This window comes from Salmo salar, chromosome ssa02, assembly GCF_905237065.1.
Source record: "Salmo salar chromosome ssa02, Ssal_v3.1, whole genome shotgun sequence".
In the NCBI taxonomy this organism is placed as follows: domain Eukaryota; kingdom Metazoa; phylum Chordata; class Actinopteri; order Salmoniformes; family Salmonidae; genus Salmo; species Salmo salar.
In genome coordinates this window covers 6,797,512-6,809,895 of record NC_059443.1, presented here as the reverse complement: position 1 = coordinate 6,809,895, position 12,384 = coordinate 6,797,512, and the positions used below count along the sequence as shown (strand labels likewise).

General features: G+C 44.3%; 2 protein-coding genes across 2 annotated transcripts in view; one reads left to right on the top strand and one right to left on the bottom strand.

Annotated features, from left to right (window-relative positions):
* The window catches only part of LOC106596393 (dysbindin-A), a 40,476-nt gene extending 35,681 nt beyond the window's left edge, over window positions 1-4,795 (top strand). The window contains exons 8-10 of the mRNA XM_045696872.1: window positions 1,780-1,935; window positions 2,882-3,028; window positions 4,447-4,795. Of these exons, the coding sequence (XP_045552828.1) occupies window positions 1,780-1,935; window positions 2,882-3,028; window positions 4,447-4,745 (602 nt within the window). The 3' untranslated portion in view covers window positions 4,746-4,795. The remainder of the gene's footprint in view (window positions 1-1,779; window positions 1,936-2,881; window positions 3,029-4,446) is intronic.
* Window positions 4,796-5,169: 374 nt separating this feature from the next.
* Window positions 5,170-12,384, bottom strand: part of LOC106597732 (protein Jumonji) — a 150,048-nt gene continuing 142,833 nt past the window's right edge. The window contains exons 19-20 of the mRNA XM_045712773.1: window positions 11,413-11,520; window positions 5,170-7,498 (exon numbers count right to left, since the gene is read on the bottom strand). Coding sequence (XP_045568729.1) covers window positions 7,289-7,498; window positions 11,413-11,520 — 318 coding nt within the window. The 3' untranslated portion in view covers window positions 5,170-7,288. The remainder of the gene's footprint in view (window positions 7,499-11,412; window positions 11,521-12,384) is intronic.

Sequence of the window (12,384 nt, the reverse complement as noted above, 5' to 3'; positions counted from 1 at the left end):
AGTAAGGATGGTGTCTCTGGCCAGACTCAGGGCTCTGTGAGGAGACGCTACAGTAAGGATGGTGTCTCTGGCCAGACTCAGGGCTCTGTGAGGAGACGCTACAGTAAGGATGGTGTCTCTGGCCAGACTCAGGGCTCTGTGAGGAGACGCTACAGTAAGGATGGTGTCTCTGGCCAGACTCAGGGCTCTGTGAGGAGACGCTACAGTAAGGATGGTGTCTCTGGCCAGACTCAGGGCTCTGTGAGGAGACGCTACAGTAAGGATGGTGTCTCTGGCCAGACTCAGGGCTCTGTGAGGAGACGCTACAGTAAGGATGGTGTCTCTGGCCAGACTCAGGGCTCTGTGAGGAGACGCTACAGTAAGGATGGTGTCTCTGGCCAGACTCAGGGCTCTGTGAGGAGACGCTACAGTAAGGATGGTGTCTCTGGCCAGACTCAGGGCTCTGTGAGGAGACGCTACAGTAAGGATGGTGTCTCTGGCCAGACTCAGGGCTCTGTGAGGAGACGCTACAGTAAGGATGGTGTCTCTGGCCAGACTCAGGGCTCTGTGAGGAGACGCTACAGTAAGGATGGTGTCTCTGGCCAGACTCAGGGCTCTGTGAGGAGACGCTACAGTAAGGATGGTGTCTCTGGCCAGACTCAGGGCTCTGTGAGGAGACGCTACAGTAAGGATGGTGTCTCTGGCCAGACTCAGGGCTCTGTGAGGAGACGCTACAGTAAGGATGGTGTCGCAGTAAGGATGGTGTCTCTGGCCAGACTCAGGGCTCTGTGAGGAGACGCTACAGTAAGGATGGTGTCTCTGGCCAGACTCATTTATCTTATGATATCTGTAGGATGATGTTGATCATTGTTATAGTGAGAAGACATTTATCTTATCTGTAGGATGATGTTGATCATTGTTATAGTGAGAAGACATTTATCTTATCTGTAGGATGATGTTGATCATTGTTATAGTGAGAAGACATTTTATCGTATGATAGCTGTAGGATGATGTTGATCATTGTTATAGTGAGAAGACATTTTATCGTATGATATCTGTAGGATGATGTTGATCATTATTGTAATAAGAAGACATTTTATCGTATGATAGCTGTAGGATGATGTTGATCATTATTGTAATAAGAAGACATTTTATCGTATGATATCTGTAGGATGATGTTGATCATTATTATAGTGAGAAGACATTTATCTTATGATATCTGTAGGATGATGTTGATCATTATTGTAATAAGAAGACATTTATCTGATGTAAAACTCTAACTACAGGTTGCATCCCAAACTGTATGTATGTTGTCAATGGATTTGGGGTCACTAGAAAAGAGCGGAGGCTACTCTGACAAAAAACTGCCACTTTCCATGGAGCTTAACAGGAATACCAAACAATGACTTGTTTATATTCAGTAACATCAACTAATACAACATCTGTGTTAATGTACACAGTGACCTACACAGTAACTTATACAGTAACTTATACAGTGACCTACACAGTGACTTACAAAGTGACCTATAGATTGACCTACACAGTGACCTATACAGTGCAGATTTGTGAAACATGTTTCCATAAAATAATGGATGACTGAGGCTTTATAATTTGACTGTGGCTAGTCCTTATGTCTATCCAAAGGGTATTACTGACCTCCATAGAGATGTACTAGAGCTCATCTCCTATCTTTTCAATGGCTGCTTCTGTGAGAGCAAGTCAACCCTCTATCCACCTCTATGTTTACGTGTCCTCTACTTCCTGTTCCTTTACTTGTCCTGTACTTCCTGTTTCCCCCAGCCGAGCTGGACTCTGAGCACGCCCAGAAGGTGCTGGACATGGAACACGCCCAGCAGGGGAAGCTGAAGGAGAGGCAGAAGTACTTTGAAGAAGCTTTCCAACAGGACATGGATCAGTACCTCTCTACTGGCTACCTGCAGATCACCGACAGAAGAGGTGAGCTGGCACCGAGAACACACAGTTGTTTGGCTCCCAAATGGCACCCTGTTCCCTTTTATAGTGCACTGCTTTGGACCATAGCACTACGGGCCCTGGGAAGTAGTGCACTACGGGTCTGTAGGAAATAGGGTTCCATTTGGAACACTCTCTGTTGATACGGCAGGGTAGCCTAGTGGTTAGAGCGTTGGACTAGTAACCGAAAGGTTGCAAGATCGAATCCCCGAGCTGACAAGGTAAAAATCTGTCGTTCTGCCCCTGAACAAGGCAGTTAACCCACTGTTCCTAGGCCGTCATTGAAAATAAGAATTTGATCTTAACTGACCTGCCTAGTTAAATAAAGGTAAAATAAAAAAATGAAAAAATAAACGTTGCAGAAGGTCAAAGAAAGGCTCTTTTAAAAAGGTTGACTTGTGTTTTAAGATATTTTCTGTATTAACTTTCGTGTGGTGTAACTGCTGTGTTGTAGTTCAAAGTGTTTTGGTGTAGATTCTATGACTTTTCCCTCGTCTTGTTCTGCTCTGTCTAATGCTGGGACGTTGAGCTTTACAATAACCAGTGACGCTACGCCGGTTAATTGACTGTTTCCTATGTCTTTTATTGTGCTTCCCCTTCCTGCTTTCATCATACTTGAGGTATGATAGTGCTGTCTGTCTGTGTGTCTCATGTCAGAGCTGGGTTGTCTGTAACAGTGACGTGTGTGTGTGTGTGTGTGTGTGTGCGTGTGTGTGTGCGTGTGTATCTTCAGTGTTATGCTGTTGTACTGTCTGTCAGACTGAGGTTCTCAATTCGTCATTCCGCCTCTCTTTCAACCATATTGGAGGATAAGTTCCAAGATTCCTTGAGAGAAATCAAGGCAGGATGGGACTGAGTAACAGTACCGGTAACAGTAGCGGAGTCGTGCAGCTGCAGTGTGATGTGACGCTGGCTGTGTGTCGCTCCACAGGGCCAATAGGTAGCATGTCTTCCATGGAGGTGAACGTTGACGTTCTGGAACAGATGGACTTGATGGACGTGTCGGACCACGAAGCCCTCGACGTCTTTCTCAACTCTGGAGGAGAAGACAACAGCCTGAGCTCCTCACTCACCTCAGGTAGTTATCAACACCGTGCACTATGTAGGGAATAACCAACTCAGTGGCCTTGTGGTTAGTGTTCTCCCTGAAATCGGAAGATTGGGAGTAGCTTCACGCTACAGAAACAGGAGATAGACTAGTGTCCTGTCCAGGGGGTGTACTGGTACATCAAGCTGCCTCACTACAGAAACAGGAGATAGACTAGTGTCCTGTCCAGGAGGTGTACTGGTACATCAACTTGCCTCACTACAGAAACAGGAGATAGACTAGTGTCCTGTCCAGGGGGTGTACTGGTACATCAAGCTGTCTCACTACAGTAACAGGAGATAGACTAGTGTCCTGTCCAGGGGGTGTACTGGTACATCAAGCTGCCTCACTACAGAAACAGGAGATAGACTAGTGTCCTGTCCAGGGGGTGTACTGGTACATCAAGCTGTCTCACTACAGAAACAGGAGATAGACTAGTGTCCTGTCCAGGAGGTGTACTGGTACATCAACCTGTCTCACTACAGTAACAGGCTTGCAGAAGGCTTGCTACTTATTTGTACAAATTTATGTAGGGAATAGGGTGCAATTTGGGATGACCATTTGTTGATATCATGTAGCCACCAACGGTACAGAGACAGTATGGCTAATGCTGTCATGTAGCCACCAACGGTACAGACACAGTATGGCTAATGCTATCATGTAGCCACCAACGTTAGAGACACGTTATGGCTAATGCTATCATGTAGCCACCGACGGTACAGACACAGTATGGCTAATGCTATCATGTAGCCACCAACGGTACAGACACAGTATGGCTAATGCTATCATGTAGCCACCAACGGTACAGACACAGTATGGCTAATGCTATCATGTAGCCACCAATGGTACAGACACAGTATGGCTAATGCTATCATGTAGCCACCAACGGTACAGACACAGTATGGCTAATGCTATCATGTAGCCACCAACGGTACAGAGACCGTATGGCTAATGCCATCATGTAGCCACCAACGGTACAGACACAGTATGGCTAATGCTATCATGTAGCCACCAACGGTACAGACACAGTATGGCTAATGCTATCATGTAGCCACCAACGGTACAGACACAGTATGGCTAATGCTATCTAACCAGTAGAACAACAGTACATTTCTTTGCTGTGCTTTGTGCTGTTTTGCTTGTGTCCATTTAGTCATGTTATTAAGTGCGTTGCTAGCGAGCCACTTTCTTATGAACGCATGGTATCAAAGCATGCGCGTCACCGTGGGGATAACAGAGTTGTGTTGTCATGGGAAGGTGGTCATGAGTTCAAACAAAACAGAGATTATATACTGCAGCACACTAGAATCACATGATGGAGCATGTGGTTGAGTCCCAAATGGAACCCTGTATCCCATATATGGGCAGAGCTGTGATGTTGGACTGATCCCCTCCCTCCTGTCTCCCAGGTCCAGACCCTGAGTCGTTGTCCTCTGAGATCTCCCTGCGGGTGCCCACCCTGGCGGAACTGAGGAACAAGCCGTCTTCCTTCTCCTCCACGGAGCCAGGCTCAGCCAGCCAGGACACCAGCCAGGACACCAGCCTGGGGGAGTGCCAGGAGGGGGAGGGCAGCGAGGCCAGCGGAGACGGAGACCAGCCTCTGGTACTGCCAGACGAGGAGGAAGTGCAGGCTGACACAGCCCTGGTGTCGTTGCCCGAGGTGGAAAAGTTCAAGAACTCTGACGACAGCGACTCGCAGGCCTCTTAGGAGCCGTCACAGAGCTGCCGCTTGGCTGAGAACGGCACTAGGGGGGTATAGGGTAGCTCCTAGACGCTGATCTGGGGGACCGTTTTGCATTTTTCCCCGTTTTTTTATAAATGAAATGTAGCTTCCTTCCTTGTATCCAATTATATCTAAGTAAATAATAATAAAGTTGTTTAAAATGTTCAAGGTACTGCATTCTTCATGAGTTCAAACAAAACAGAGATTATACACTGCAGCACACTAGAATCACATGATGGAGCATGTGGCTGAGTTCCAAATAGAACCCTGTATCCCATATATGGGCAGAGCCGTGAGTTTAAACCAAAGGTTTGAAGACGATAACTAGAATAGCTTGGTGGTTCTTAAACACAGAGACGTTTGGCAGGATGCTTGGAGGGTACAGACACACGGCACTGAGAACAACACATTTGGATAGACACTGTCAAACCTTTTTATTCAACCTTAATGGGTACTAACAAATAAAATAGAAAATAAAACAGTCATTGTCCAACTTGAATCAGCATGGAAGGAAAACAGTATCAGAGATAATAAATTAGACGGTCGGCTGTAATGGGCCTGTTGTAAAAAACAACCAAAACATCAAACTGTATATATGTGAACTTTGAAAATGGATTGTTTTTGTAAGGGGTCTCAACAAGCTGATTTAAAGGACTCTTGTCTCGAGGCTGGAGTGCAACAACAGGAGTTACTCCTTCTGTACATAGTAGATTTTAGAATTTTATTATTCTTCTACTTATTTTCCCTTTTCTTAAAAAAGTAAAGGTAAAAAACGAGGGGATTCAAACTATGCTGTACTTCAGTGATATAAGAAGCACTTCTCCATACATGTTACCAGGGCAACCCTGGCCCCATACAACTAATGTCCAATACAGTTGACACAAGGGTTGTGATACAATATATTATTTTTTGGTCTGCACAAAAAACATTTACACAACCATTTCACTGTCTCCACAACGCTTGTGTAATTCTATATTTGTTTTGTATCACAACCGTTGAGTGTATACGGGGCCACAGATGAAGTAACGGGTGGGGGGGTGGGAGTAAGGCTTTTCCTTCATAAATCCCCTACTCCATAAATCCCCTACTCCATAAATCCCCTACTCCATAAATCCCCTACTCCAAAACACCATTCCATTCCTTAAAAGGCTCAGGTACATGTATCTTTAGACATTGACATTGTTTTATATGTACAATGCTGTTGTGGTTTTCAGTTTTTCTTCTTTGATAAAACACCTGGACTGTGACTCTCCCAAATGGCACCCTATTCCCTATATAGTGCCCTTGGGGCTCTGGTCAAAACTAGTGCTCTAAATAGGGGATAAGCTGCCATTTGGAACGCAGTCCCAGAGACCCAAGAGTTGCAGGTCAAGAGCCTATAAGGGTCTAGAGTGGATAACTTGGTCACAAAACAAAAACTATCGGCACCAGAAGTGATTGAAAATGATTAGTATGCATTTTGTTTAGGCACAGTGTTTCACACCAAAATGGTCAGATGAGCGGTGTGAAGCCCACGAGGACCGTTCCACTCTTGGCCAATTCTCTAAATAATTAGAACATCAATGATCTGAGAAGGGGCCCTGTTTTATACTGAGGCCAGGGTCGTATTCACTAGGAACCAAACAGAAGCAAAAGGGCCAAAACGGGGAGGGACTACCTGAACATGTCCAATAAGGAACGCTTGTTTTTTGTTTTTCTGTTGCAAAACGTTTTGCTACGTTTAGCACTAATAAATACGAGCCACTTTTTGCGCTCCGCTGGAAAAAAACTTTATCGTATTCATGTATTACAAACCCCTGAAGAGCCTTATTACTGGTTGGAGTCTAACGCAAAACTGTGTGTAGAATCAACTTATTGGTAACAAGTTCTAAAAACGTGTTCACAGTTCAGGATGCAGTCCAATGGCTTTGAGCAAAACAAAAATGATCATTATTATTATTACTACTACACCAATGACAGTATAAATTGAGCACCAAGATGTAGCACCAGGGAAGTGAAGTCTGTAGGTAATAACAGTAGGTGTAGCTAGGAGGATATTGTGATATCTAGATACAATATACAGTATTGGACGAAGGGCTGGAGTCAATCCATATCGCTGAAGATCCGCCCTAACATTTTAAAGGTAATTTCCAATCGAGCTGAGATATGCAGCGAACGCGGGAACGTTGCCTTCAAATTTCAATTGAGCTGTAACGCGGATCCTCCGATACGGAACTGAAACCAGCCATTAATGCCTCTTAAAAAGAACATGTTTTTTACGCTAGTGCAAAAGCCGTGGTTTAAGGAGCACATTCTCCACACTGAGCAGAGAGAAATGTACCGTCGTGAAGCACTGGTCCTGTTGGAATACTTCAGAAGTCCTTCCTTTCTACCTTCCTTCCTTCCTTTGAAGTAATCACAGGTGCGAATTGGTTGGATTGGTGACAGTAATTGGGTGGTAGTAACCTAACCACTTGTAAATCTGTGTTTACCTCAAAGAACCCAGGAAGGAAGGATGTGAAGTATTGGAGCGCGGCCCATGATGGGAGTTATTTAGAGCTGAGGGCGGTCTTGGGCAGGGTGGAGGAGGGGAGGCGGGTGAGGGACACAGTGATGGAGGTTCTGTTTCGGGTGCTGCGTTTGGCCGGGGTGGACGTCTCACCGAGGCCCTGAAGTCCTCTCGTCCCTCTCCTCTTCTCAGCACCGCTCCTCTCCAGCACTCTCCCACACACCCTGCTCACCAGATGGTTGATTTGGTCCTGAGAGGAAGAGGAATTGGAATCAGGAGAAGAAGAATGTTGGTTGACATTGAAGAGTGGGTGTAGTAATTGACGACCTCCTACTTCCTAATAATGGAGGTCTGGACTATGAATGTATTGATTGTGTTGAGCTGAACTGCTTTCATGTTCTGAGAATTTTCACATCTCCTGGTTAAACAAGGTTACATCAAATGTTGGAAAGAATTTAGACCAGTGTGCTGTAGTAGTGTGTGCTGTAGTAGTGTGTGCTGTAGTAGTGTGTACTGTAGTAGTGTACTGTAGTTGTGTACTGTAGTTGTGTACTGTAGTTGTGTGTAGTGTACTGTAGTAGTGTGCTGTAGTTGTGCACTGTAGTAGTGTGTAGTGTACTGTAGTAGTGTGTAGTGTACTGTAGTTGTGCACTTTAGTAGTGTAGTTGTGTAGTGTACTGTAGTACTGTACTGTAGTAGTGTACTGTAGTAGTGTGTAGTGCACTGTAGTAGTGTACTGTAGTGTAGTAATGTAGTAGTAGTGTACTGTAGTAGTGTGTAGCGCACTGTAGTAATGTGCTGTAGTAGTGTACTGTAGTTGTGTACTTTAGTAGTTTGTAGTGTAGTGTACTGTAGTAGTGTGTAGTGCACTGTAGTACTGTACTGTAGTTGTGTACTTTAGTAGTTTGTAGTGTAGTGCACTGTAGTACTGTACTGTTGTAGTGTGCTGTAGTGTACTGTAGTGCACTGTAATAGTGTACTGTAGTTGTGCACTTTAGTAGTGTGTAGTGTACTGTAGTAGTGTAGTGCACTGTAGTGCTGTAGTATACTGTAGTTGTGTACTTTAGTAGTGTAGTGTACTGTAGTAGTGTGTACTGTAGTTGTGTACTGTAGTGTGTAGTGTACTGTAGTAGTGTAGTGCACTGTAGTAGTGTACTGTAGTAGTGCGTAGTGCACTGTAGTAGTGTACTGTAGTAGTGTGCTGTAGTAGTGTGTAGTGCACTGTAGTAGTGTACTGTAGTTTGTAGTGTAGTGCACTGTAGTACTGTACTGTAGTAGTGTGTACTGTAGTGTGAAGTGTACTGTAGTAGTAGCGTACTGTAGTAGTAGTGTAGTGTACTGTAGTAGTGTGTAGTGTACTGTAGTAGTGTGTAGTGCACTGTAGTACTGTAGTTGTGTACTTTAGTAGTTTGTAGTGTAGTGTGTAGTGTAGTGCACTGTAGTACTGTACTGTTGTAGTGTACTGTAGTGCACTGTAGTAGTGTACTGTAGTTGTGCACTTTAGTAGTGTGTAGTGTACTGTAGTAGTGTAGTGCACTGTAGTACTGTAGTGTACTGTAGTAGTGTGTACTGTAGTTGTGTACTGTAGTGTACTGTAGTGAACTGTGGTTGTGTGTAGTGTACTGTAGTTGTGTGTAGTGTACTGTAGTTGTGTAGTAGTGTGTAGTGTACTGTAGTAGTGTACTGTAGTAGTGTGCTGTAGTAGTGTGTAGTGCACTGTAGTAATGTACTGTAGTTTGTAGTGTGTAATGTAGTGCACTGTAGTAGTGTGAAGTGTACTGTAGTAGTACTGTACTGTAGTAGTGTGTAGTGTACTGTAGTAGTGCACTGTAGTAGTGTACTGTAGTTTGTAGTGTAGTGCACTGTAGTACTGTACTGTAGTAGTGTGTACTGTAGTTGTGTGTAATGTAGTGCACTGTAGTAGTGTGAAGTGTACTGTAGTAGTAGTGTACTGTAGTAGTAGTGTACTGTTGTAGTGTGTAGTGTACTGTAGTAGTGTGTAGTGCACTGTAGTACTGTACTGTAGTGGTGTGCTGTAGTAGTGTGCTGTAGTAGTGTACTGTAGTTTGTAGTGTGTAGTGTAGTGCACTGTAGTACTGTACTGTAGTAGTGTGTAGTGTACTGTAGTAGTGTGTAGTGCACTGTAGTACTGTACTGTAGTTGTGTACTTTAGTAGTTTGTAGTGTAGTGTGTAGTATAGCGCACTGTAGTAGTGTACTGTAGTTGTGCACTTTAGTAGTGTACTGTAGTAGTGTAGTGCACTGTAGTACTGTAGTATACTGTAGTTGTGTACTGTAGTAGTGTGTACTGTAGTTGTGTACTGTAGTGTGTAGTGTACTGTAGTTGTGTGTAGTGTACTGTAGTTGTGTGTAGTGTACTGTAGTTGTGTAGTAGTGTGTAGTGTACTGTAGTAGTGTGTAGTGCACTGTAGTAGTGTACTGTAGTAGTGTGCTGTAGTAGTGTGCTGTAGTAGTGTGTAGTGCACTGTAGTAGTGTACTGTAGTTTGTAGTGTGTAGTGTAGTGCACTGTAGTACTGTACTGTAGTAGTGTGTACTGTAGTTGTGTGTAATGTAGTGCACTGTAGTAGTGTGAAGTGTACTGTAGTAGTAGTGTAGTGTACTGTATTAGTGTGTAGTGTACTGTAGCAGTGTGTAGTGTAGTGTACTGTAGTAGTGTGTAGTGTACTGTAGCAGTGTGTAGTGCACTGTAGTAGTGTGTAGTGCACTGTAGTAGTGTACTGTAGTTGTGTACTTTAGTAGTGTACTGTAGTAGTGTGTAGTGTACTGTAGTAGTGTGTAGTGTACTGTAGTTGTGTACTGTAGTAGTGTACTGTAGTGGTGTGTTGTGTACTGTAGTAGTGTGTAGTGGTGTGTAGTGTACTGTAGTTGTGTACTGTAGTTGTGTACTGTAGTAGTGTGTAGTGTACTGTAGTAGTGTGCTGTAGTAGTGTAATGTAGTGGTGTGTCGTGTACTGTAGTAGTGTGTAGCGTACTGTAGTAGTGTGTAGTGTACTGTAGTTGTGCACTTTAGTAGTGTGTAGTGTACTTTAGTAGTGTACTTTAGTAGTGTACTGAAGTATACTTTAGTAGTGTGTACTGTAGTACTGTACTGTAGTAGTGGGTAGTATACTGTAGTAGTGTGTAGTGCACTGTAGTAATGTGCTGTAGTAGTGTACTGTAGTTGTGTACTTTAGTCGTTTGTAGTGTAGTGTACTGTAGTAGTGTGTAGTGCACTGTAGTACTGTACTGTAGTTGTGTACTTTAGTAGTTTGTAGTGTAGTGTGTAGTGCACTGTAGTACTGTACTGTAGTAGTGTGCACTGTAGTTGTGTGTAATGTAGTGCACTGTAGTAGTGTGAAGTGTACTGTAGTAGTAGTGCACTGTAGTAGTGTGTAATGTACTGTAGTAGTGTGTAGTGTACTGTAGTAGTGTGTAGTGTACTGTAGTTGTGTACTGTAGTAGTGTGTAGTGTACTGTAGTAGTGTGTAGTGGTGTGTAGTGTACTGTAGTGGTGTGTCGTGTACTGTAGTAGTGTGTAGTGTACTGTAGTAGTGTGTAGTGTACTGTAGTAGTGTGTAGTGTACTGTAGTAGTGTGTAGTGTACTGTAGTTGTGTGTAGTGTACTGTAGTTGTGTGTAGTGTAGTGTACTGTAGTAGTGTGTAGCGTACTGTAGTAGTGTGTAGTGTACTGTAGTGGTGTGTAGTGTACTGTAGTAGTGTGCAGTGTACTGTAGTAGTGTGTAGCGTACTGTAGTGGTGTGTAGCGTACTGTAGTGGTGTGTAGTGTACTGTAGTAGTGTTTAGTGTACTGTAGTAGTGTGTAGCGTACTGTAGTAGTGTGTAGCGTACTGTAGTAGTGTGTAGCGTACTGTAGTAGTGTGTAGCGTACTGTAGTAGTGTGTAGCGTACTGTAGTAGTGTGTCGTGTAGTGTACTGTAGTTGTGTGTAGTGTAGTGTACTGTAGTAGTGTGTAGTGTACTGTAGTAGCGTAGTGTGTAGCGTAGTGTACTGTAGTAGTGTGTAGTGTGTAGCGTACTGTAGTAGTGTGTCGTGTAGTGTACTGTAGTTGTGTGTAGTGTAGTGTACTGTAGTAGTGTGTAGTGTACTGTAGTAGCGTAGTGTGTAGCGTAGTGTACTGTAGTAGTGTGTAGTGTACTGTAGTACCTCGTCATAACGGTACATCATTTTGAGGCCTCGGCAAGACTTGTGTTTCTGTACGTACAGCAGGACACACTCCAGACAGAACACCACGTTCTCACTCTCCTGAACCACCTGCAGGGACATGAGGAGCATGCCATCAGGACAGAATAAACACAACATTTTCCCTCCTGAACCACCTGCAGGGACATGAGGAGCATGCCATCAGGACAGAATAAACACAACATTTTCCCTCCTGAACCACCTGCAGGGACATGAGGAGCATGCCATCAGGACAGAATAAACACAACATTTTCCCTCCTGAACCACCTGCAGGGACATGAGGAGCATGCCATCAGGACATAGAATAAACACAACATTTTCCCTCCTGAACCACCTGCAGGGACATGAGGAGCATGCCATCAGGACATAGAATAAACACAACATTTTCCCTCCTGAACCACCTGCAGGGACATGAGGAGCATGCCATCAGGACAGAATAAACACAACATTTTCCCTCCTGAACCACCTGCAGGGACATGAGGAGCATGCCATCAGGACAGAATAAACACAACATTTTCCCTCCTGAACCACCTGCAGGGACATGAGGAGCATGCCATCAGGACATAGAATAAACACAACATTTTCCCTCCTGAACCACCTGCAGGGACATGAGGAGCATGCCATCAGGACATAGAATAAACACAACATTTTCCCTCCTGAACCACCTGCAGGGACATGAGGAGCATGCCATCAGGACAGAATAAACACAACATTTTCCCTCCTGAACCACCTGTAGGGACATGAGGAGCATGCCATCAGGACATAGAATAAACACAACATTTTCCCTCCTGAACCACCTGCAGGGACATGAGGAGCATGCCATCAGGACAGAATAAACACAACATTTTCCCTCCTGAACCACCTGCAGGGACATGAGGAGCATGCCATCAGGACAGAATAAACACAACATTTTCCCTCCTGAACCACCTGCAGGGA